This window comes from Elephantulus edwardii, unplaced genomic scaffold, assembly GCF_000299155.1.
Source record: "Elephantulus edwardii isolate Elephantulus edwardi_28Jun2011 unplaced genomic scaffold, EleEdw1.0 scaffold00076, whole genome shotgun sequence".
Taxonomy (NCBI): domain Eukaryota; kingdom Metazoa; phylum Chordata; class Mammalia; order Macroscelidea; family Macroscelididae; genus Elephantulus; species Elephantulus edwardii.
Window position 1 is genome coordinate 11,014,477 of NW_006399826.1, and position 25,699 is coordinate 11,040,175.

General features: G+C 37.0%; 1 protein-coding gene across 1 annotated transcript in view; it reads left to right on the top strand.

Annotated features, from left to right (window-relative positions):
- The window catches only part of PIK3C3 (phosphatidylinositol 3-kinase, catalytic subunit type 3), a 119,418-nt gene that overhangs the window by 26,120 nt on the left and 67,599 nt on the right, over window positions 1-25,699 (top strand). Inside the window, exons 5-9 of the mRNA XM_006889233.1 lie at window positions 7,055-7,141; window positions 10,150-10,245; window positions 13,958-14,029; window positions 15,830-15,934; window positions 17,543-17,635. Of these exons, the coding sequence (XP_006889295.1) occupies window positions 7,055-7,141; window positions 10,150-10,245; window positions 13,958-14,029; window positions 15,830-15,934; window positions 17,543-17,635 (453 nt within the window). The remainder of the gene's footprint in view (window positions 1-7,054; window positions 7,142-10,149; window positions 10,246-13,957; window positions 14,030-15,829; window positions 15,935-17,542; window positions 17,636-25,699) is intronic.

Genomic DNA, 25,699 nt, shown 5'->3' on the forward strand with positions numbered 1-25,699 from the left:
TCCTCTTGTGGAGCCACATGGCGAGCTACTGGCAAATCCCAGCTGTGAGTGCCATGGTGTTGTCAGTACACCTCCTTACCAAGAGGCTACCAGAGCTCTTTTGTAGTAAGTCATAAATGTGATTAAAATTTGTACCTGAGTCAAACACTAGCAAATCACTACATCTGTAGTTGATCTTGGAGACTCTTGAAACATTTAATAATGTAATGGATTCAATGAATATGAGTATATTTTCTTTGTTGAACCTTGTTGAATTGTCATGAGGTTTTTAGATTCACTAAGTTTTTATATGTGTATGTATAAATGACAGCTGTCGGTAATTTTTCCTTTCTACACTTTCCTTCTGGAGTTTTGATTACCTGGTGGTGCTCCTGTCACAGGTTTTAAAGCACCAGCTTATGAAACTGCCTGAGTTTGGAAATGAGATGAAAGTGAGGGGACTCTGTCCTTTCCCATTATTAAAGCTGATGTTTAATCTTCAATAATAATGCCACCTTCTTAGGGGTTTCATGTCTTAGCTTATGCTTTGTGAGAGAGAGAGAGAGAGAGGGAGATGTGTGTGTGTTGAATTGTTTTCTTTTTGAGCTCTTGTTTATAATGTCTGTTAGCAGAATTTCTGGTGATGTATTTCTGTTTCTTGTGATTGCTGATGAGCTTTTACTGGACTATAATTTTGGATTACAGACTAATTTTTTGTAGACTTATTTTTCTCACTTGCTACCCCTATCTTAGCATTGTTAAAAGCTGAAGGTGCATGTATGGGAAGCCAAACTTTATACCAAATATTATATGAAAACCCTTGTTCAGGAATTGACAGAATTACAGATTTATAAGTTAGGATTTCTCTTGTGGGCAAAGGCTAGAAAATGAGCTGTTTGTTCCCTGCAAGACAGGAGACAGCGAGGGGCCCCCTACAGAGGGAGTGTTACTTCCTGAGCTAGAGTTCACCCTGAGGCATCAAGGTTAATAGTTAAGGGTAAACCAAATTCTTGCATTTGTGAACCACTCCTTCCTGAGTCAAGCAGAAGGTTTTCAATAGAAAGAGCTTGGCTTCATTTGCATTGAATTCTCTTTGTGATTTACTTCCTGGTAATTTTCAATAAAGACACAGAGAAGCTTGGCTTGGGGTCTTCAGTCGAGAACTGCTGGGCCGCTGTTTTATGCTCTCTACTCTATCACATTCCTGGCTGTTTGTCTCATTATTAGTAATTATAAAATTATTCCATTCTTTGGGACCCTCGGTCTGCAACATGCATGGATTTTTAGTTTATCTTAACCTTACACATTAATGAAACTGAAAATCAGAACCAGTTTGTTAGTGATGCCAGATCAAGCTAGAACAGAGGAGAATAGACTGGAAAACCCACATCAGCAATTGTTTTGGTTTTCAAAAGTGTGAATTCATAATGAGGTGTTTGATCTTTTTGTTTGTTTTTAATAAGTTAGCCATAGCTTCTTTTAAAAAATCCTAGAATAGATCATTGGTGAGATTTGTGTGTATTTGAAGAACTTCACAGCCTCCCTTTGCTAGTGCTACTATAACAGAATACTACCACTGTGTTTCTTAAAAGAAGATACATTCATTTTCTTTCAATTTAGGATGCTAGAAGGCCAAATTTGAAGCCTCTGCTCTGGGGGATGACTTTGTCTCTGCTGGCTTTTGGAAAAGATTCTTTCCTCGTTTAGCATCTGTTTCTCTGTTTTTTGGCAATCCTTAAGTGGCACATATCTTTCCCCATCTGTGTTTGTTTGTCTCTGTGGCTTTGTAACTCATCCCTGGTTTTTATAACTCAGAAGTAATTAGGTTTAGGACACACCTTGCATTGATCGAGGTATGAATTTAATTCATAACACCACATAATGCAATTCTGCAGTTAGGTTTTAGGCATTATCGAGGGAGGTATTTTGTTAAAGTATTACCTTTTATTTTCTACTTTTTAAAGTCAAGGGAATTACCTAACTAATGGAACTCTTAAGTGATCTTCGGAAACACTGTAACAAACAGAAAGGCTAACAGCCACTCCTTGGAATGAACAGTTTTCATTGATGGCTCAGCACTCAACTGCTAATAATGAAAAGGTTGGCAGTTTGAAGCCACCAGCTGTTCTGGGGGAGAATGATATGGTGTCTGTTTTTAAAACTTTCAGCTATGGAGATATTTTAGGACATTCTTATCTATCTTAGAGGATTGCTAGGACTGACTGAAGGCAGTGGGTTTAACCAGTTATTTGTGTATTTGAGGGATATTTTCTTTTTACTGATAATATGTTTAGTTGGACTTTATTCTCCCTTCTAATGAAAAAACAAAATCATAATCATGTCTTTGTTATCACTGGTAGTGTGTTTTAACTGTCTTGAAAGTGAAACCTATGTTCAGAGATCTTTTCAATCATAGTAAGTCGATTATGTAGATGTTTCTTAGGCTCTGAGTAAATTTTCACCATAAATTAATTGTGGAGAAGAGAATGATTCTTTTTTTTTAATTTTATTTTAGTAATTTTAATAACATTTACAGAGATTTTGGATTTCCATTCATTCACTCATTGTTGCACTTTTCTCCCTGCCTAGTCCTCCCCCCCCCCTTTGCTCCTCTCTTTGAAAAAGTAAAAGAAACATTCTTTCTTTGGTATATAATCCCCCGCGAATAATTCTTGTGAATATATTGACATTCTGGGTGGAATGAGGTTAATAGAATAAATTATAAATGGACCTAGGTTCACTTAAAGATTAAGTTTATAGCCAGAGTAAATGGATTATGTTGTTTTGGTTTTTTTTTAGTCTCCCAGTTAACTCACTTATGAAATACTGTTAGTTATGGTGTAAACAGAATACGCTATGTAATATTAGACTACTAGGAACTTCCCCGGTGCTCTAGTGGCTTACTGGTAAGGAGCTGCTCCACTAACCCAAAGGCACGTGGTTTGACTCCCCCAGCTGCTCTGTGGGAGGAAGATAGACAGTCTCCTCCTGTGCAGTTTACAGCCTCTGTAAGGTCAGCTATGAGTCATTTTGGACTTGACAAGGTATAATGTCAGTAACAACATAGGAATTAAAGAATGTAAACATACTAATTGTGATCTTGTAGTTCACATCTGAGAAAAGACAGACACAGAACACATTCCGGTGTGAGTATAAATACTACCTATACATTTTATCCACAGCATAAAAGAATAATAGACTTGACATTATATAGTTATGAATACAATCAAATTTATTTTATTTAAAAAAAATAATATGAGCACCCTTATTTATAATATTTTTTCCTTGTTGTAATGTACTTTTAGCATAAGACATACAACAGAACTGCTTCTTAAGTAGCCACATATTAGAGGTAGCAAAATGATGGTTCAAAGAGTTTATGGAGAAATTTGTTACTTTCACAAATACCAAAAACAACCCCACAAACCGAGACGATAAGACTGGTTATAAAATTTGAGTTAGGCAGAAGAATCTTATTTTATGTTATAACCTTCCTCACATATGAGTAAGTGACAATAACAAACAATAGAATTAATGACAGTTACTGAAATGACTCAAGGCTATGAAAATTGTTTGGTGGCCCCATTAAGCATCATCAAAAACACCTTTTTGCTAAGACTTTTGTATAAAAGGTACAGCCTTTATAAACATAGCTTATTTGAATGGATTCTGTGTTGCTGTTCTTTTTTCCTGTGACATATCAACTTGGAAATGGCTTGTAAATTTATTGTTAATGCTACATAGTAGCATATTTTTAATCAGTCACTGTGGTTTGCCCACTCTTGTCTGCAATTACCAAAACTTTTGGATTTGTCTGGAAACCAGAGGTAGCAAGTAAACGAAATTAGTTTTTTCCAGTGTAAGATTGAGCCCTAAAAGAGTATTGATTTATAATCTGTAAAGCTATTATCTGTCCTTACAGCTATAGTTTCTGGCAGAGAAATAGAAAACAGCTTGCTTTTAAGACTACATTAATCTCTGAAAAGTTTAACTAAATGAAACTTTTATGATGCAAATGCTGCTCTTCTCGAATAATAAGATTTAAATGTAAAGTTTGAAAGTAAAATTGAAGAATTGTAGCTAAGACTTCATTAATCAGGAAGAAAGAAGAAACCACTTGCCAGGAATTAAATACCTGTACGTTTGCCTGGTATCTCTCTTTCTCTCTCTCTCAGATGCCCAGCACCCTTTTTTACCTTAGCACAGATGAATTCTCCAGCTACTTTTGTCTTAAGTTTTAAGTTGTTGCATAGCTTGCATTTGATCTTATATAAATAAGGACTCTTTATGTTTATTATACTTTTTTATAATAGAAATCTAAAAGGGAGCTATATTACTTCATGCTACTATATTAACTGATTTTTAAGGGCATAAAATAAGGCCCTAGGAATTGATGGAATACCAGTTGACATATTTCAGCAACCTGGATGTTCTCACAAGGTTGTGCCAAGAAATCTGGAGGACAGCTACTTGGCCAACTGACTGAAAGGAACCATATTTATTCCCATTCCCCAAAAAGGCAATCCAGCAGAATGTGGAAATTATCTGACAGTATCACGAATATCACATGCAAGCAAAGTCTTGCTGAAGATTATCCAAAAATGACTAGAACAGTACATTGACAGAAAATGGCCAGAAATACATCTGAGGCCATGGCAATAGGGAAATCATTGCCAATGTCAGATGGATCATGGCTAAAAGCAGAGAGTACCAGAAGAATGTCTGTTTGTGTTTTATTGACTGTGCAAAAGCTGTGTGGATCACAACAAATTGTGGCTTATGTTAAGAAGAATAGGATTCCTGGAACACTTGATTTTGTGCTCATGTGTAACCTATACTTAGAGCACAAAGCTGTCATATGAACAGAGCAAAAGAACTCTGCATAGTTCAAAATCAAGAAAGGAGTGCATCAGGGATGTGTCCTTTCTCCTTACCTTTTCAGTCCATGTGCAAAGCAAATCTTTTGAGTGGCTGGACTTTTTGAAGAAAAATGTGATATAAAGATTGGAGGAAGGCTCATTGACAACCTGCATTCTGTGGATGACACAACCTTGCTCATCAAAACTAAGGAAGACTTGAAACATTTGCTGCAGAAAGTCAAGAATTGGAGCATCATGATAGATTAAGAGATTGAGGCGGTTGTTAACAGTTTTGTCTTGCTCTGATCTTCAATTAACATTCTTGGCACCAGTAGTCAGGATATCAAAAGACAAATTACTTTAGGGAAAGTCTGCTGTCAGGGAATTCTCCTGTGTTAAAGAGCAACAGTATTGGTCTAGAGACTAAAGTGTACCTCATCCAGGCTTTAGTCTTCTTAATTGCTGCTTCTGCATCTGAGAGCTAGACAGTGAATAAAGTTGACGGAAGAAGAATAAATGCCTTTGAGTTGTGATGGTGGAGAAAAGTATTAAATATACTATGGATTACCAAGAGAACAAATAGATCTGTCTTGGAGAGGTTGAAGCCGAGGTGCTCTGTAGAGGGAGGGATTTTGAAACTCTCTCTCACTTACTTTGGGCATGTTACCAGGAGGAACCAGTCATTGGAGCAGGACATCATGCTTGGAAGGGTGGAGGGTCTGTGCAAGAGAGGAAGACTCTGACTGAGATGACAGTGACTGATCATGAGAGCATGTGTCAGAGACAGCGTGATTTGCTCTAGATAGAGAAGGATTCAGAGCTATTGTTCATATGGGCTGTTATAAATTAGTCAACTTGATGGCACAGGAAAAAAACAGTGCTATTCAAGAAGTATTTATTAGATTTAGCTTAGTTCAAGTCTATGCTTAGAGGAATATTAGAGTTGGAAAGGTTATGACTCTTAAAACTGAGAGAATTATAAGTAACAAGATATGGGGTAGTTCAATAAATGCCACTGTGTATAATCATTTTGGGGAAAAAAAATTTCTATATATGGAGGTACCAAGCTTTGGTTTTTTTTGTTAGCCAGTACTCGTATACAAAAGGAATTGGTGCAGTGGTTAATTGCTCAATGTTAACCAAAAAGTCAGAGGTTCAAACACACCCAACTGCTGTCAAGAAAGATACCTGTCTGATGCCATCCAACAAAAACAACACAAAACCAGGATCAAAATGTGGGGAAACAATTTTAAAATATTTCACATCATCAGTTATATTTTGCCTTATGTGTTCATTGTAATTTTCACAGTTGGATGTTCTGTTGTGCATAAGGTTGCTTTGACCTCAAACTGACTTAAAAGGACCTGACAATAACAGTGTCCCTGTGTACAGTGGAGTGAAACACTGCCCAGACCTTTGTTAACCTCACGGTTGTTACGTTTAAACTCATTCCGTGTCAACCTCGTTCTCAATGTCTCTTTTTTCCCCCCTAACTTGCCTTTACCAAGCACAATGCCCTTCTCTAGATGGTGATTCCTCCTGACAGCATGTCCAGTATATGTTTACCTTCCTCACCCTAAAGAATTTTCTGGCTGTACATCTCAGGCAGATTTCCTTTTTCTCTGTGTTGCTACAGTATTCTTATCCCACACCATAATTCAGAGGCACCAGTTCCACTTCAGTCTTCCTTAATCTTTGCCCAGTTTTTATGTGCATATGAAGTGATTGAAAATCACTTGGCTTGGGTCAGGTGTACCCTAGTCCTTAAAGTAGCATCTTTGCTTTTTAATACTTTGAAAAAGTATTGTAGCAGGCGGGTTTCCCCAATGCAGTTAAAATATTTGGCTTAGTAAATACTACTTCTATAGGTGTTGATTAGTCTTACCATGTCTTTATGAATAATCTAGTTTATTTCCTATCTGAGCAATTTTTCCTACTAAAATTCTCTCCATTTGTAATAGTCAAAATATAGGAAATATAGAACATGGAAAATGTCATCAATTGTTAGCATGTTTAAGTACTGAAGTATTGAACTTTAAAAAAAATAGTTGATACGGTGGGATTTTTTAAAAATATTTGCTAAATTGTTAACTCTAATAGTAGTTATGCATTGTTTCTGTTATATAGAGACGTGTATATAAATCTGGCACAATTGTTCTTTATCCTTCTTTCTAGCTGATCTGTTTAAAAGTTTTACGGTTGTGTTTGCTCCACAGCTCACTAAGGCCCATCGACAGGGACACATGGTGAAAGTAGATTGGCTGGACAGATTGACATTTAGAGAAATAGAAATGATAAATGAGGTAGGTTGTATCTCTTATTTAAAAATATTTTCTCTGAATTTATAACTACTTTTCGGGAGACTCTTTTTATTGCCAGATTCTGTTTCAAAAATGTGAAATATAATCAAAGTTAAACTGTAGTCATAAGTCCAGTCTTGGTAAGTGTAAATTTAGGATTACTATATATTCTTATGTTTTAATTCTTATATTTTAATGTAATGTTGAACCTGGAAATTGGTAGTAGGTATCATACGAGTATTTAATTGCCATTCGAGCCAAGCCTGTGGAGGCTCAATCCTTCACTGATGCGGCCTCTCCATGTCAGCCCGTGTCTCTTTCTTCTCAGGAAGTTTTATTCAAGTTCAAGTCAGTGTTGGGTAAAATATCCATGAGGCCAGTGCTACTTCTTCATTTCTGTTATCTTAATTCATCTATAGGCAAATAATTTTCCCCCATTTATATACTGCATATGAGAATCTGTGCCCTTATTATAAGGTAATGTATTTCCTGACCTTGTATATTGAGGAAGAATATATATATAATTAAATTTACTATTTGATTAATAAACTTTAATGTTTTCTAGTATTTTATTTTAATAAATAAGAAACTAGTTTTTTAAATAAATAGATAAAATATTAAAAGATGGTTTTAATGAGACTCCAAAACTTATTAAACAAACAAAAAAATTACTTCTCATGTACATTTTCTCTGTATTACCAGTTATCTGAGAGAACAGAAATAACAATTTTTAATCAAATTATGAGGGAAGAGTATCAATTTTTATAATATGCTTAGCTTTTAATGACCATCACAGGTGTATATCTGACTTAATTTATGTTCTTGGAGCAATTTTTAACAGGTAAGTATTGAGAGGAAAATTTAATTTTACAGTGAATGTTCTAAAAGTTAGTTTAAAGTGAATGTACTAATGTTTAGCAAAATTTATACTGAATGTCAATACTGTCTAGATTCTTACAATGTCTTACATACTCAGACTAGAATGAACATTTTCAAAATATTTTTAATAATCACATTCCAAAGGTGATTTAATAAAAATATATACTTAGAGTGTTCTGATCTTCAGTCATTGTGCCCTTGGATAGTCGGAAAGCAACCTTAATGGCACAGTGGGGAGCTCCGTTGGCCAAGTGGCAAGGAGTTGCTCTGGTTTTCCAAAGACACATGGTTTGAATCCACCAGGTACTCCATGGGAGAAAGAGGGGGACTATACCCCTGTGTGATTTATAGCCTCTGACAATCTGCTGGAAGGTTAGCTATTGGTTGTTTCCAACTATATGGCTCATAACTGAAAAGTTGTGGGTTCCAACCCACTAGCTGCTTCATAGAAGAAAAAAATATGGTAGTAGTCTAATTTAAATACTATAGCCTTGGAAACACTATGGGGCAGTTTTTCTCTGTACTTTCAAGATTAAAATTGACTCAGTGACAGTGGGTGTGGATGATAGAAAATATGACTTATTATACTCAGCTCCTCTTCCCCTGTACTCTTTGGAAATCAGAAGTATATTACTATAGAACATTTAAACATATCTTGCTCTGTTATCCTCCTGTTTTCATAATAGTAGCCTTATGCAATACTTGTCCTTATATGACTGAGATATTTCACTCAGCATAATGTCTCTCTAGTCTCTCCCAAGTAATGTAGTATTTTATGAAATTGTGTATTCTGAGAGGTAGGTTCTTCCTGTTTTGGTTGAAAGCCAGGTGTGGACTGTTTGGTTGTTTTTATTTCGTTCACAATAGGGTATGAGCTGATTGGATTTGCTGGACTTGCCTAACTGGAAGCCTCTTGTTTAGAGCCATTCAGGGTCTAGGGCACAGGCCTAAGTATTCAAAAGTTGGTTGGGCCTTCAGGCCTGGTGTTAATTGTGTTTGGTATGAACATTCTAAGTGGTACAGCACTGGTCTATCAGTTCACTGTACTGAGGTAACTTGAGGTTGCTGTGATACTGAACACTGTGCTATTGGTGTGTCAAATGCCATAATGGTTTTCTATGGTGGACAGTGTTTGGTGGAGCACCCAGATTGAGACAGGCTTGGAATCAGGAGTGGCATCCTCTTCCTAAACAACATGCCTCTGGAAACTCTATGAACTTACAGAGAAATGGTAATAGTTATACAACAAGTTCAGGTCTTTTGTTCATAGGGTCACTATGAGTCATGCTCGACTCGATGGCACTTAAAACAACAGCTATAGACTATATTACACGAGAGAGCTTGGGTAGCTTATTGGTAAGAAATTCCTCTGCCAACCCAAAGGTATGCTGTTCAAATCCAGCATTTACTTCACAGGAGAAAGATGGGCAGTCTCCTCCTGTGCAGTTTATTGCCTCTGAAGACCCACTGAAGGATCGTCTATGAGTTGTTTCCAGCTTTACAGTGCACAACAATAGAAACATGTTTCATAGAGCTGAACAGCTTAATCAGCCTCTTCAGACCTTTATGATTTTTCTCATCTACGTTTAAAGTTGTTACTTTCTGTAGTTAGATTGTTGTTATTATGTGCCATCAAGTTGGAACCAATTCTTAGCTTATTCTCCAACAAGTCTTCAGAGGTTGTTATCATATAGAAGAGGGTGACTGACCTGTCTTTATCCCCTGGAACACCTGGAGGATTCAAATCACTTTCTTTTTGGGTTGGTAGCACAGCTCCTTAGCACTAGGCCATCAGAATGCATTAGTTGTGAGAGTCGTCATATGATTTAAGAAGCGGATTTTGTGTAAATGTGTTAGAAGTATAAACCAACAAAACTACTGAATAAGTAAAACATGTTGTGAAGTTTGAAGAAAGGGATTTAACAAGTGAATCGCACAGGTGGTTATTTAAAGCAGTGCTGTTGCACACATACAATGAAATAGAAATTGACTGTTTTAATTCTACTCCACAGGTATAATATTGCATTAGGGAAAAGATAAATAGTGATCCTTTAAGAGAATGTTGAAAATAAAAAGGAGTATGTTGAAAAGACTCATTTTTCTTACAGTCCACATTTACCCCCTTTTTTTAGAGTGAAAAACGAAGTTCTAATTTCATGTACTTGATGGTTGAGTTTCAGTGTGTCAAGTGTGAAGATAAGGAGTATGGTATTGTATACTATGAAAAGGTAAGTGCTTTGGGAAGATACGGTCTCTGCACTCACTAGGAGGGGACACATTGTAAAGAATGACCAATGTCCCTGCCGAGATGAACGCTTGGGTTGCCGAGCAGCAGCAGACAGCTGTCAGCAGCAGCTGTTTGTGTTTACACAAATCAAATCACACTGCTACAACAAGGTTACGGAAGCCCGTCGTTGAGATAATGCACTTCTCGTTTGCAGAATTTAATAAGTGTGCAACTGATTACAAACTTTTTGATTAATTGTTCTTCAAATTGGCAAGCAGGATACTACGGAAATAGTTTTATTTGTCATTATTATTCATTCGATTAAAAGAGAATGATATTTAAGGGTAAAGTCCTTAAAAAGAGGACATTCTTCTTTACCTGTGTAGAATTGTAAATGTGATCATAACAAGTGTATGCTTGTGAAAGACTTTATAAATGTACTTTTTTATATGTTTTTGTTGTTCTGTGTCGTTGAGTCGTTTGCGACTCGGAGCGACCCTATGTACAAGAGACCTAAACCCTGCTCTATCCTGTGCCAACCTCACTGTCTCTGACACACCTACTCCCTTTACCCAAATCACTGAATCGATCCATCTCATCGAGGGTCTTCCTCTCCTGCGCCGTCCTCCACCCTCCTAGACATGACATCCCTCTCCAAGGACTGGTCCTTCTTGCAACATGTCCAAAGTATGTTAGACAAGGTTTCAGAATCCTTGTCCACAAGGAGCAACCTGGTTTCACCCTCTCCAGGATGAACCTGTTTGTTCTCCTAGCAGTCCATGGAATATTCAGCATTCTTCTCCAGCACCATAGCTCTAAGACATCAATTCTCTTTCTATCATCCCTAGTCTCTGTCCGGCTCTCTGATGCATTGCACGTAATTGTGAAGACTATAGCCTGGCTCAGGCACACCTTAGTCTCCCGCCTGATGTCATTGCTCTGGAGAGGTCCCTGATAGCTGACTTTCCCAATGCAATTCATCTCTTGATTTTCTGGCTGCTGGTACCAAGAGTGTTCACTTTGGAACCAAGCAAATTGAAACTGTTCACACTCTCAATCTTTTCACCATATGCAAAACTACAAAAGTCTGGCTCCCATTAATTTGATCAGTAACTAGAACACAGTTAAGGGTTGGCTTTGGTGGTCTATAAGAAAAAAGTAATTCTCTGTGTTTGATAGGAAGCTACTTGAAAAATTATCAATGCCTTTGAATATTTATAGATTTCATTAATTGTATGCAGTGTGGAAAACATATACACAGGGTATCTTTTTTTTTATTGTGCATTTAGTAGACAGGTAAACAGTGTTAGTTGAAGACAAAATTTCTTGGCCCAGTGGGTTATAATTTTTTTTCTAGACATATCTATTAATGCTGTTGTTAGATGCCATCGAGTCGAGTATGACCCATAGTGACCCTATGGACAATGGATTTGAATCCCCTTTCTATCCTGTGCCATCCTTACACTTCCTGACACATTAGAGCTTATTGCTGTAGTCACCATGTCAATCCACCTGGTCGGAATATAGTTTATTTCTTCATTAAACGCAGTACATTCACATTACGTCATAAACCAGTATTATTTGTTAAAGCTGCCACCAATGGTTTTTATTTATTTTTTTTTTAGAATATTTTCTCTTATTTATTACTTTTTTACATACAGATGAACCTTTAATAAACATTCTTTTGTATCGTATATCCCTGTCAATAACTGTTTACAATGTGTTTATTTTTATAACTACTTGAAAGATAATTTCATCGTAGAATGTATATAGTTAATTTATTGTCTTTTTTCGTAGTTTTTTTTAAGTTGCTTCTATTTTTTTTTTCTTTATTGAAAGGTTAGGGAAAATGAACTTCTTTCAGCTTTTTAATTATGATATCCCCAAAGGATAAAAAATAGAAACTATTTCATATTGCTTATTTATTTTTTATAGAAAATCTATTTAAAAAGAGGAAATTTTAAGTGAGTGGAATTGCCTTATCAGTACATTTTAATAAAATTGGATTTTATAATCAAGTTGTTCATAATATGCTATATGTAATTGTGATGTAAGTGGTATCCCCATCTTTATAATATTTGTTTCACAAGGACAGACGCAGGCGAATGTACACATGTATATGGAAATAGAGATGGGAATTTTGGATTGTTGACAAAGTAAATAATTCTTTGAAAAGAGCTCTGATAACAGATAAAATAATAGCAGAAAAGAAATTAGAAGAATGTCCAGTATTTTTGAAAAGGATCTTGACCCCTTTCTCCTGCTTCCTGAAAATTGCTCATAAATTTGTGCCTATCTACTCACCCTGTCATAGTTCCACTTAGTGTAAAGATTGCTAGTCCAGTGTATTGAATCTAATGGAAATAGACTTTCTTGTCACCTGTCTTTTGTGACAGATAGCCTTAGTGAAGATTACTTGTCACAGTTGGGCTGATAAATGTGTTTTCTGCTGTTGTGCCTGAAAACTGGCCTGTTAAACAACGGCTGTGGGAATTTGGGGTTTGCTGTAAGACTCAATTACAAAGCTAAAGTCAGACTACTTCCCTTCTTCCTCTTCCTTGATTTTTCACAAACACCTGATAATTTAAAATGTACTTGTTTGGAAATTGACAGAAAATCCGGATGCTAATATATAATTGTGAGGAAATTAATTTTGACCTTAATGAGTTTAGCCTTTACCAGTAGGAACGGATTTGTCCAGTGGCATTTATCATGCTGATTGGCTTTCTTTCCTGGATAGAAATAAGCTAGTACTCTTCAAAAATTATAGTAGCAACAAAATAAGACTGCTTTGTTCTTAAGAATTGATTGATTTATTCTTGTGAATCAAGCTGGTGTTGTGTTCAGAAGTCACCCCCTGAGGAGCGATGCTGCTAGAAACTGTAGCTACCTAAAAATTTGAGTAACATTAACTCCCACACTTACAATTCTTCTTGTTGGAGTGGATCTCAATTATGATCTCTTGAACCATTATAAGCATCTACATGGTAATAGCTGCAAATGATAACACACATCCATTATGTCAACCTACTCATTTTCATGCGCCTAATAGATAAGATGTATTGATACAATGACAGCAACAGTGGGCTCAGAGATAGCAGTGATTATGGTAGCACAAGACTGGGTGACATTTTGCTGTGGTTGGTACAAAAAAGAACTCGGAATCAGAACTGCCTCAATGGCATGTAGCAACAGAGTACTTATAAAAATTGTAATACACAATTTGTTTTAGCTTTCCCAAATTATTTGACGAACCACAGTGAAAGTAAAGATAGGTAAATATTTTCTAATATAGCTGAATGATGATAATATGTCTTTAAAGGGGAGATTGATGTTTATTAAATAGGAGTATAATATTTTATGTGTGTACCGTATCATATAGTTGCTTTTTAAATGGATTTTTTTTAAATTTATTATTAATTTCAATGAAAATGAGACTTTGGATTTCCATTCATTCATTGCTGCACTTTTCTTCCCTCCCAACCCTCCCCCCTAGTATACTACCCTCTTGAAAAAGTAAAAGAAAAATTCTTTCATTGTTTTGCAGTCCCTTCCCCCAGGTCCACTCCATAGTGCAGCCTTTATTATGGACTCCTGTCATGACAAAAATACCTAATCACATATCCCTTTTAAACTGTATCATATAGTTTTGTCACCATTTTGTTATGTATATATATATATATTTTTTTTTTACCTTTTGTATTATAATCTAGGATGGTGATGAGTCATCTCCCATTTTAACAAGCTTTGAGTTAGTGAAAGTTCCTGATCCTCAGATGTCTATGGTGAGTTATTTATTGTGTGAATTTCATATCAAATTCTTTTTTCTCCTGCACTGCTATGACAGGCCCACATAACAGAAGTACTAGAAATATTTATGTAATTGCCTCAGTTATCTGAATGTGATTTGTAAGTGGACTTCAGCTGTCTGGAGTCAAGTTCTAATAGAATTTTTTTTTTAAGGAACATTTGCATCATGCACATTAATTCATGACAGGCGATTCTTAGCGACCCTATGAACAAAAGACATGAACACTTGTATAACTTTTATTCTTTCTCCAGGTTCTTAGAGACAGCAGTAGCAATCTTAAAACGGCAATTATTATTGTTGTTAGGTGTCATCTAGACACTTTCAACTCCAAGCAACCCATGTATTACAGAATGAGATGTTGTTCAGTCATGTACCATCCTCAGCAATAAAAATATATAAGCAGACAATTTATACAGCCACAGGTAGACGAAAAGAATCCTTTAAGCTCTAGTTATGATACTAAAATGGAATGATTTCGTCCCTGGCTGAAACAAAAACCAGATGTGTACACTCAGGCCTAGTTCACTGCTCCTTTACTCTGTCACTAATGGTTTAAGTGACTGCTGTGAGAACAGTGTCATGATGTCAGAGAATGTCTAGTAACTCAGTGAAGAGGAAAGTTTTTGGTCTGGTTGTCATAAGATTTTTACAATGAAGATGATACTTAGAGGGATAAAGGATTTGAAAATCTAGGTAGAGAGCGAGGAATAACAATTGTAAGAAGCCGTGATGTAACCATAGGTGTAAACAATGCATAGATTCTGAATTGAACTAGTTGATGGGAGTGGAGGACCTTTTGGGGACCACTGGGAGACAAGCCTTTTCTGCTTCCCCATTTCCAGGTGGAGGTAACATTTAATAGATATATCGGGGCATATATACTGGTAGTGAGAAAGAAATGCTAAGTAGTGTAAAATGGTTTAGTTGTTAAATGTTGTTGAGCCGTAGACGACTCATGAACAAAAGACCCAAATACTTGTATAACTTTCATCATTTCTCCAAGTTCATAGAGTTTCCGGAGGCCAGCTACTTTGGAAGTGGATGGCACTCCTGCTTCCAAGCTTGTTTGAATAGGGAAGCTCCACCAAACACTGTCTGCCATGGGTAACCATTATTGCATATGACACATCAGTGTCACAGTGTTTAGCATCACAGCAACCACGAGTTACCTCTGTATAGCAAATATATAGACCAGTGCTATCCCACTTAGAAGAATGTTTGACCAAAACCAATTAAAACCAGGCCTGAGGGCCACGGATTAAAATCACCCCACCTTCAACTTGGTAGCATAACTTTCTATCCACCAGGCCCACAGAGCTCTCTCTGTTGTTGTTGGTGGTGTCGTTATGTGCCATTGAGTCGTAAAGAACTCATAGCGACTCTGTGAACGGAAGACCTGAACAGTGTTCAGCATCACAGCAGCCATGAGTTACCTCTGTACCACAAGTGGACAGATCAGGGCTATAACCATTTAGAAGAATGTTTGACCAAGACTAATACGACCCTCGGGCCCAAATGAATTTTCATAGAAACCAGACTTGCAACCTGGGCTCTCATTGGCCAGAAAAGTGGCTTCCTGCCAACCAGTCGCTCTATAGCCCTCAGCCTGCACAGAGAGACATAGCCATGGGTTCACCCCTGAGTTCGCAGGAGTTTCTCGTTTAAAGTATAGATAGCTGTTTACTTTTGTATTTTAAACTGGTTGTTGAAATTTTCTTTTGACAGAGATTACATTGTCAGCTTTTTGTTTTGTTTTGTTTTAAATGACTTGTAGGAGAATTTAGTTGAAAGCAAACACCACAAGCTTGCGCGGAGTTTAAGGAGTGGACCGTCTGACCACGATCTCAAACCTAATGCTGCCACGAGAGATCAGCTCAATGTAAGAGATGTCATAATATGTTAATTAAAAATCATTCGATGGATATGTTGATTGTAGCTGTGCTGACAGCACTTGGCTTCCATATGACGTAGATGTACATTTTTACGGACTTAATAAGCCCTGGGCCATCTCTCACTTCTGTGTTTGTATTATCCTTCCGGGGCTGTCCGTCGGTGTATCAGCTGTGGAGAGAGAGTTGCAGGTTTTTACTTTTGAGATGTTCCTGTTGCTATTGAGTCAGTCTCATCTTGTTGTAACCTTGAAGGATTCCAATGCTCTAAATCTTCACAGAGCAGCTGATGAGCTCAAACTCCTGTCCTTTCCGTTAGTGGCCAAACGTTGAACCACTCTGCCCCCAGGGCTCCTTGTGGCGCCACGTTCTGAGGCATCTTGAGGGATGCATTCCTCAAGAGAGAGCTGACTATACACACATGCATCCTGTGTGCACTGATGTGACGAAGTTATTTATTTTGTTTCTTCTCAGTTTTATTATTTTGCTTCATCTTGTTCTTAGTAGAATTAAATGAATTCTTACAACAACTAACTCATTGCCCAGGAATCGGAACGCCCTTGCATCTGATTCTAGTGAGTTTTTAGAGGCTGTCATCTACACAGGCGGAGATTTTTCTCCCGCTAAATGAACTGTAGATCACTGAAAATTCACTACTGGGAGTCAGTTCTGACTGCTAGTTAATGGTCCACGGGGTTACTGAGATGACGGATAAGAAGACATCCATCTTTCTCCTGAAAAATTGATGGCTTTTCCTTTAGGTCAGCAGCCCAGTGTGTTCTATACTGTTAATAAGGTCTCTGGTGCTATAGTCCTTAGAGAGTTGCGCTGTTTGAATCCGTCAGCTGCTCTGAAGGAGAAAGATGCATAGTGTCCTCCGTGCCAGTTAGAGCCTTTGAAAACCCACTGTAGGGTCAGTTATGAATCTGTTCCAACTTGATAACAATGAGTTTGAGTTGAACTTTTTGTATTGTATGTTTAAAAAAAACCCAAACTAACTTTTATTGAGGATTCTTTATTTTTTAGCTTTCTATTTACGTACTTGTGTATCAAATGCGACTGTTTTTCCCCCCTATCCCTTTCCCTCTAGTAGAGCACTGGGGGCCTAGTGGCAAGAAGTTGCAATGCAATCCCAAAGGCAGGTGGTTTGAATCCACCAGCTGCTCCATGCAAGAAGGATGGGCAATCTCTTCTTTGTAATTAATTGCATCGGAGAGCCCACTGGAAAGGCCTGTGGGTCAGTTCCAACTCAAAGACACACAGCCACTACCTGCTAGCTCTGTCATTTGGACTGGTTCTCATTCACACATACTTGTTACTGTTGAGTTGAAACCGACTCATGTCTGACTGTCCAGTGAGGTTTTCAGAGGTAGTAAATCACACGGGAAGAGCTTGTCTTGTCTCTCCTCAGCAGAGCAACTGATGGATTTTTAACCTCTTGTCTTTAGATTGTCAATCCAACTCCTTATTTATTAAGGTGCTAGGTCTCCCTAGATGTATTCTAAAAATAATGAAATAAAAACTTTTTCCAGAAGTGGAAATGCAATGAGTGTATAGCTGACAAAATAATGCCTTTTCTTCTTTTCTCTTTATTACAGATTATTGTGAGTTATCCACCTACCAAACAACTTACGTACGAAGAGCAGGACCTTGTTTGGAAGTTTAGATATTATCTAACCAATCAAGAGAAAGTAAGTTTTTTCCTTCTGTTAAATTGTTAGATACACTTTGTTGTAATGATCAAGGATTATGTGAAACTGACAGGGAGTATATATAAACTAAAATACAGAATTATTGTCAACTTTAAAAGTTTCTAGTGCCCGAAATGTTAATGTGTCTTTAAATTTTATTTGTAGGCAAGTCAGAACAAGTGCATAGAATTATTATTTATTTAAGTGTAGGAAAAGGCTTAAAATCTTTTCAGTGATTTACAAGCTGCATGTACAGCAAGTGAAGGTGATTTTGATGGAGAATTTATTGTGAGTCTGGTGGCCTAGTGGCAAGAAGCTGCACTGCAACCCTGAAGGAATGTAGTTCAAGGCCCCCAGCCGCTCCATGTGAGAAGTATGGACAGTCTCCTCCTGTGCAATTAACTGCCTCTGAAAACCTGCTGTAAGGTCAGCTGTGGGTCGGTTCTGACTCTACAGTACACAACAACAACAAAAGTGGTTATTTTTTTTTTCAAAGTGAGGGTAAATTTCTATAACATAAAGGGCAAATACAGGGAGCTCTGGTGGCCTAGCGGGAAGAAGCTGTGTTGCAGTTACAAAGGCACACAGTTTCAAATCCACTGGCTGTTCTGTGGGAGAGGTTGGGCACTTTCCTTTTATGTGGTTTATTACCTCTGAAAACCCACTGGAGGGACAGCTGTGAGTTGGTTCTGACTCTATGGCGCACACAGCAAGGACCAAGAAAGGAAGTATAGGTTCTCCAGAAGTCACAAGTTCATAAATGGAGGACTGCAAGAATACTTTTAAAACAATTTGCAATAGTATATATGCAAAGACAGCTGTACTTGTTTGTTGATACATAGTCAATGTCTGAAAGTTAATTCTATTTTGACGAGACTATGTGAGGAGAACGTTGCCTTTTATTTTTTTACATTTTAGCTAAAGTTCACAACGAGATTTGTTTTCATCATTAATGCACATTTCCCCCCTTTTCCTCTCTCTCAATTCCATTTATAATGATTGTGCTATCCGAAGCTATTAATTTTCACACATAATTTCTAATCATTCATTCCCTTCAGATTGTTCTTACATTTCAGCGTAGTGCTCATTACCTGTCCATTCTTCTGCGCTTCTCTCCTTCCCATCCTGCATACTAGTCCTATTATTACCATAGTGGATTTATGCAATATTTGCCCATTTTGACTGAAATAGTTCCCTCAGCGTGTTATTCCAGACTCCTCCGTGTTGTGTAGTGTTTTATAAGTTCATTGTTCTTCCGTGCTGTATTGTACTCTTGTGTGAGTGTACCATAGTTTCTCAATCCATTTGATTGTTAATGAATTCTTGGGCTGCTTCCATATATCTTTGCTGTGTGAACAATGCTGTGGTAAACATAAATGTTCATAGACCTGTTTGCGTCACAGCTCTGTTTTTTGGGGGAGTATATATTCCCATTAGCAGGATAGCTGAGTCAAATTTTGCCTATTTCCAGCTTTTTGAGTAAGCACTGCTTTGCCTTTCTTAGTGTTTGTACCATTTCACGTTCCCACCAGAGTGTGAGAGACTTTGTACTTCTTTGCGTCCTCCCCAGCATTTGCTGTTTGCTGTTCTGCTGAACTTTGCTTTTGTTTCTGGGATGAGATGATAGCTCACTGTTGTTTTTGATTTGCGTATGTGTAATTCTTTATGGGTTTGCTGACCAAGCTTCTTTTTGGTGAAGCTTCTGTTCATCTCTTCTGCCCATATTGGGATTGGGTTTTCTTTTTCTTATTAAAGTGTTGGACTAAAATTGCTTAACAGACAAATCCTTGCCAAACGTTTTTTCCCAGTCTGTGGGCTTCCGTTTTACTCTGTTAACAGAGAAATTTTTTAACGTAAACAAGGAATTGATTCTTTGAAGATCCCATGCATCTGTTTTACCCTCTCCTAGTTGTAGGTTTTTTTATTTTGCATGGAAAACTATTCATGCCATAGATTGGGGCTTCTAGATTTGTTTCTGTTTTTCTCTAATGACCTTTGTAGGTTTGGTTTTATCCTTAGGTCCCACATCCACCGTGAGTTTCTTCTGTATGGTGTGAGGTGCAGATAATTGCTTTAGTTTTCTGCAGATAGTTGTCCAGCCATGTCAGAATCATTTGTTAAAGAGGCTGTCATTTCCCCACCTAGTTGATTTTATCTCCTTTTTAGAGATCAGTTGACCATAGGCAGATGGGTTGATGTCTAGGTTCTCAGTTCTATTCCATTGATCTACATGTCAGTCACTGCACGGTGCTGCCCTGATGACTAAGGCTGGATGGTAATGTTTGAGGTCAGGGAGTGTGATGCTTCCTACATTGTTTATCTTTTTCAGTAGTGCTTTGCTTCTTTGGGGTCTCTTTCAAGACAAAATTGGAAATTGAATGTGTGTGTATGTGTTTATGTTAATAAATATAAGAAGACCAAAACATCTAGTGGAAAATAAACAAGTGTTCTGGAAGCTGGGCTTTATGAGGAGGAATGTGGCATTGGGATTGGAGGAAGACTCATCAACGACCTGGTATGGGCAGATGACACAACCTTGGCTGCCCAAACTGAGGAGGATATGAAGCTTTTGCTGCAGAATGTCAAGGAGTATGAAGCTCCACGTCAAGAAGAAGAAGATTCTTACCACTGGGCCACATGGCAGCACCATGCTACATGGAGAAGAGATTGAAATTGTTAACAATTTCAGCTGGTTCATTTCCACAGTCAACACTCTTGCTACCAGCAGGCAGGAGATCAAAAGACAAATTGCATTGGGGAAGTCTGCTGTCAGGGACCTCTCCACAGTGCTGAAGAGTAATGATATCAGTCTGGCTTTTCAGTATTAAATAGATTTGCCCACACGGCATGTTTAGATTGTTGAAAAGCTTTTGTGTCCTTTTTTTTTTTTTTTTAACTAATGGTGAGGCTAAATAAGAACTGTACCTACTGACAGAACTACAAATTCTTAAAGACCTTTGGGCCTGAATATATTTCCTTTTTAAAATTTTGTTTAGCATTTTCTAATACAGTGATTAGTTAGGATTCACCTAAGTTTACTTTGCTTGTTTTTTATACTGAAAACAGTACCATACAAAGCTATGCAGATAAACATGACATGTGATAGGTAATTTTTTCCAGGTTGAGTGTGTGGTTGGGTTTTTTGTTTTTGTTTTTTTTTTTAAGTAACAGTGAAGTTTTTGATTGAAAAAGATAATTTTCAGCAGGCTTTTCTATACAGAAGTTCAATATGTGCTATAAAATAAAGTGAGCATTGCGGTTGGCTGACTCTGTGGATTCAGAGATTCCCGTGGGTTCAGTTTATAGAGCCCATGGATTCAACTAACAACAAAATGAAAACACTTAGAGGATTTAAAAGAAAACAGTGGTCAAAGCAATACACCTGCAGTATCATCTCGTGCTGCTACTACAGAGCTACCACAAGTAGTATCTTTAACAGACGTAAACTCATTCTCTTACCAATTAGGAGACCAGAAGTCCAAATTCAGGGTGCCAACTTTGGGAAAAGGTGCTCTGCCTCTTTTGTTTCTGGGGCAAGATCCTTGTTTCCTTCATCATGTGGAGGCCAGGCATTCCATGTAGTCTCCGTGTGTCCTAGTCTTCTCTTGTGACAATAATAATAATAAGAAGAAGGCTGATCTATGTTATGTCTTAGATAATGAACTTCTAGTTAGACTTTATTTTGTGATGATTACTTCTAAAGATTTTTGAGCAAGGGTATGACATGGTGACAGGAATATTTTAAAAATAGTTTATTACACTTGACAGTAATAGGTCAAGGGTGAATCAACTTATACAGAAATAGTTACTTTATCACTTGGATCTATATATATAGAGATACTATGGGCTACTAATGGTAGAGCTAATACTGATTTCAAGACAAGTGATAAATGTGATGAGAGTAGAGGAGATGATAGAGGTGAGAATAAGTCTTGGGAATATGTTCTAGGTAGTGTGATGCAGAGACCATAGCTTGGGTGTTGAATTAAGAGAGACTTGGATTCACTTTCTGACACCACCACTTGTTCCTCTTACATAATGTGCAGCGTATTATTTAAGTTTTGGAATCTTGATTTTTTTCTTTCCATTTGTGAAATCAAATCTGACTTGTATGTAGGTGAAATAATACAGTAACTTAGCAGAGACATAGTAAATACAGAATAAAGATTCTTTTTAAAACACTTTTCTTTTTCTTACATTTTGAACTTGCACTGGTTACTGAAAAAAACCTCAAGCTCATTTCCATCATTCAGAACTGACTCATAGCTGGCCCTTCAGTGGGTTTTAATAGGCTGTAAATCACAAGAGAGGAAATTGCCCATTTTTCTTTCTCCTGTGGAGCTGCTGGTAGCTTGGAACTACCAGAGGGGCACTGCTTACAGACCGTGCCACCAGGCTCCCTGCACCATTATAAGAACTGCAGAATTCAGAAGGAGTTCTCACTAGAGGGAGAATAGGGGAAAAATGTAATTTGAAACCTGGAAATTGAGTTGATGAAATAATATATGCTTGTAGTCAGGATAGAGACTTGTTCAAGGCTAGATTTGTGGGAAGCTAGTAAAAAAGTATAAGGACGCTATAGAATGCATATAATTTCAGAAAAGAGAGTTGTAATATAGTCTACACTAGATTTGAACTCGCTTTCTTACTGTCATTAATTAGCTTTTTGACTCAGGACAAATTAATCTGCCTTAACTTTAACTGCATCATAGTTAATATAATTAGTTAAATGATAATGGACTTTAGTTGATAAATAAAATGATCAATAAATTCTTAATGCAGAAGGTCAAGAGCTAATTTTTCAGTTATAATAATGAAGATATATATCTATATCTGTATATCTATATCTATATGTATATACAGGATGGATAGTCTTCTCCTATTTGATTTACTGCCTCTAAAAATCTGCAAGAGTGTCAGCTGTGGTTCAGCTCCAACTTAATGATACACAACAACATCCCAGAGTATTTTAAATTTCACAACAATCCCATAAAGTAGGTGGTGGTGTTACTGTTTGACAGATGAAGAAATTGGAGCTTTAGTATTAAGAACTAGTATAGAATCAAAACATAGATGCTGCCTCTTGATATGCTCACATTATCAGTTAAAAGAGGAGACAGTGAAGACATAGAGAAAAAGGATATGGAGAACGTGTCGGCTGCATCACAGACTCACCTGAGCAAGAATTCTGAAACACAATTGAGGCGCATAGAGAAATAATCATCTGTCAGGAAGCTTTTCTAATTGTGTTAAAACAAGTGAATATAAGTGTTAAAGTCATACAAAGTTGTATCTTAAGCGAATGCTTCACATGTTTTCTTTTGGTTTTTAATGGTAAGGTAAAAATAATTTTAACTTTTCAACTTCTTCTCTTTAGTTTTTCTTGCTATATTAGGAAATGCTTTTATATTTATTCACCTAAGAAAGCAGTTTTAAATTAGCTTCATAATAAAGACAATAACTTTAAGGGTTAGTCTCTGCTACTAAGCAAAAGAGATACTCCTCAGTGAAGACACACAGACTTGTGATTTTGTATCTTATAAAAAGATTATGTTAGTATTATGATACTATGTTAAGTGAAGAATAACTTTGGTTACAGAAATTGAATGGTGAAGGCAGCACAGTGCCATCTAAAAATATACAGCAAGAAATTGAATTAAACCTGTTAGAATGCAGTATAGGTTCAAATAGCATACAACACATTTACAGAGCAGAACTCCTTAGACAGAAAGGCTTGCAAGAAAAATTGTTTGTTTAAACAAGTAGTCACTTCCCACTGAAATCCAATTACTTCTAGACATGTGCAAAAGAAATAAAAGGCCCAAGTGATCGAAAGTGTGTGACAAGTTTCATTTAACTAGTTGATTTCAAGTTGCGGAAAGGTGGGTGATGAAACTTCAATTCTCAGAACATATTACAGGATTCCTGTGATCACTAGAGTAGAGTGAACAATATTTTTTTAATGTTCAGGAAATACTTTTGAGTAAGCCAAATACATAGTGGCCCTGAAGTGACCAGAGGATTATTCATTCGCACAGCTGCATTTGTACCCCAGCAATAATTTAAAATGAGTTTTGTAGAAAACAAATAATGTTCTGCCTCCTCTTGATAAGTTTATTTACACAAAGAAACTCTCTCATTGTCAGGTTTTCCAAAACTGTGATTTAGATTATTTGGCATATGGGCCCTGAGGCTGAAAAGCTTTCCTGGAGAAAAGGCAGTGCTCAGAAAACAATTCAGTGGGAATTAGTTCTTGCAAAGTAAATCTTTTTCTTTTTCAAGTTCGTTTACTCTTTTCCTCTGTTTCCTCTCCACCTTCCTCCTCACTCCCTTAGTGATATGTCTTAAATATCTAGATTAAAACTCTGTAGGTCTAGACTTGATGACTCATGAACACAGCAGTCATGGACACAGCAGTGCCTTAGTGGACCCTGATGCACCTTATCAGGAAAATACATGCGTTAGATAAGATTTGTTCTGACATGGGTTACATAATGCTTTAGCTTTGAGTTCAGTGTTAATGAACCAGCCATTCATACTAATTTAGATATCTTAACATAGAAACACATGGAGTAAGATTTTTATATCAGTCGAGTGGTGAAAATGTCATGACCAGATGCTCATAGGAACTTAACCTTATATTTCTCCAAGGAGTAATGTTTCAGGATTCAAGAATTCAGTGTTTGCCTCAACTTTGTTGAGCATAAATATTGCAAATAATGACAGTTGACTGTATTACAGTCTTTTCAGTTCCTCAACAAGATGATCTTGATTCTTTTTTTTTTGTTTTTTTTTAATTTTGATTCTTAAATAGGAAGTAGCAAAATGAGGTGATTTTAAGGCCAGAAGGTTAAAAATGTTATCTGTTGTGATTGATATAACACATGATAATAAGTGCAGTAAGATTGTACTCCAGAAGTGAGAAAACAGTAACAACATGGTCATCAAATAGCTGTCAGTTTGATATATATGATAAGATACTGTCCTGCATATCTCTGCCATTTTCTTAGTCTTCACCACAACTGTAGCGATCAGCTAAATTCAGTGCCGTCAGGTCAGGACCAGCTTAGAGTTGACCCTCCAGAGTGCCATCAGAGACTGTAGTCAGAAGGAGGGAGACTGGCCATCTCTCCACCGTAGAGCAGCATTGGATGGGCAGCACAACTACCTTAAATGTTAAATAGTTAAGGCCTCCTCATAATCAATGAACCAAGGGTAGTGTTTGAACCTAAATGCTTCAGTTTTGAAGTCTGTCCTGTCTACCATTGTTGTGTGAAAGCTTCAGAGGCAAAGTCACATTTGGATCTTCCAGAAGTAAATATAGTATTTTTAAAAAACTTTGTGATTCATTATTATTATTATTAGTAGTAGTAGTAGTACTAGGACTATTTTCAAATCTGTCTTTCTCATTCCTGCCCTCCCTGTTTCCTTTCTTCTTCCTTCTGCTCTCTCCTTGTCTATATTCATAACATTTAACATTTTAAAGCTGAGGACTAACTACGTTGTATAGTGCCTTACCTTCCTTGGCAGAAGCACACACTATAAATCTTACTAATAAGTCTATAAATCTGAGATTCTGGGAGATTGTTTCAGTTACTGAATTGCGTACATGGGCATGCTGTAAGACTCGCTTATAATAAGTACATAGCAGCACATTTCTATTAAGACCGTTGATGTACTGTGAAATGGAAAAGCTTTCACTGTAGTTATCTAAGAAGTATTGCTTTGTTTCTGTATTCAACCTAGAAATACATTTTAGCAGTGAAAAAGAAATGAGTGCGAATAAATTAGGGCACTCTTGTATGCAGAGAGAGCACTGTGCCCAATGATGGGAAGCAGGTGCAGAGGAAATGGACAGCCCTCCTTGGGGAACACAGACTCTAGGTGGAAAGTGAATGCCCACAAAGGCTTCTGACAGTTAAAATAGTATCATTTGAATGACAAAAGTACAAATGGAATGCAAAACTACTGAAAGTGAAAGTTGCCGAAAACTTTCTGAAAATGTTGAGAGTTTTTTATAAAAAAAGTGGAAGACTGTGTATTAAGTAGCTTAACTTTTTTTTT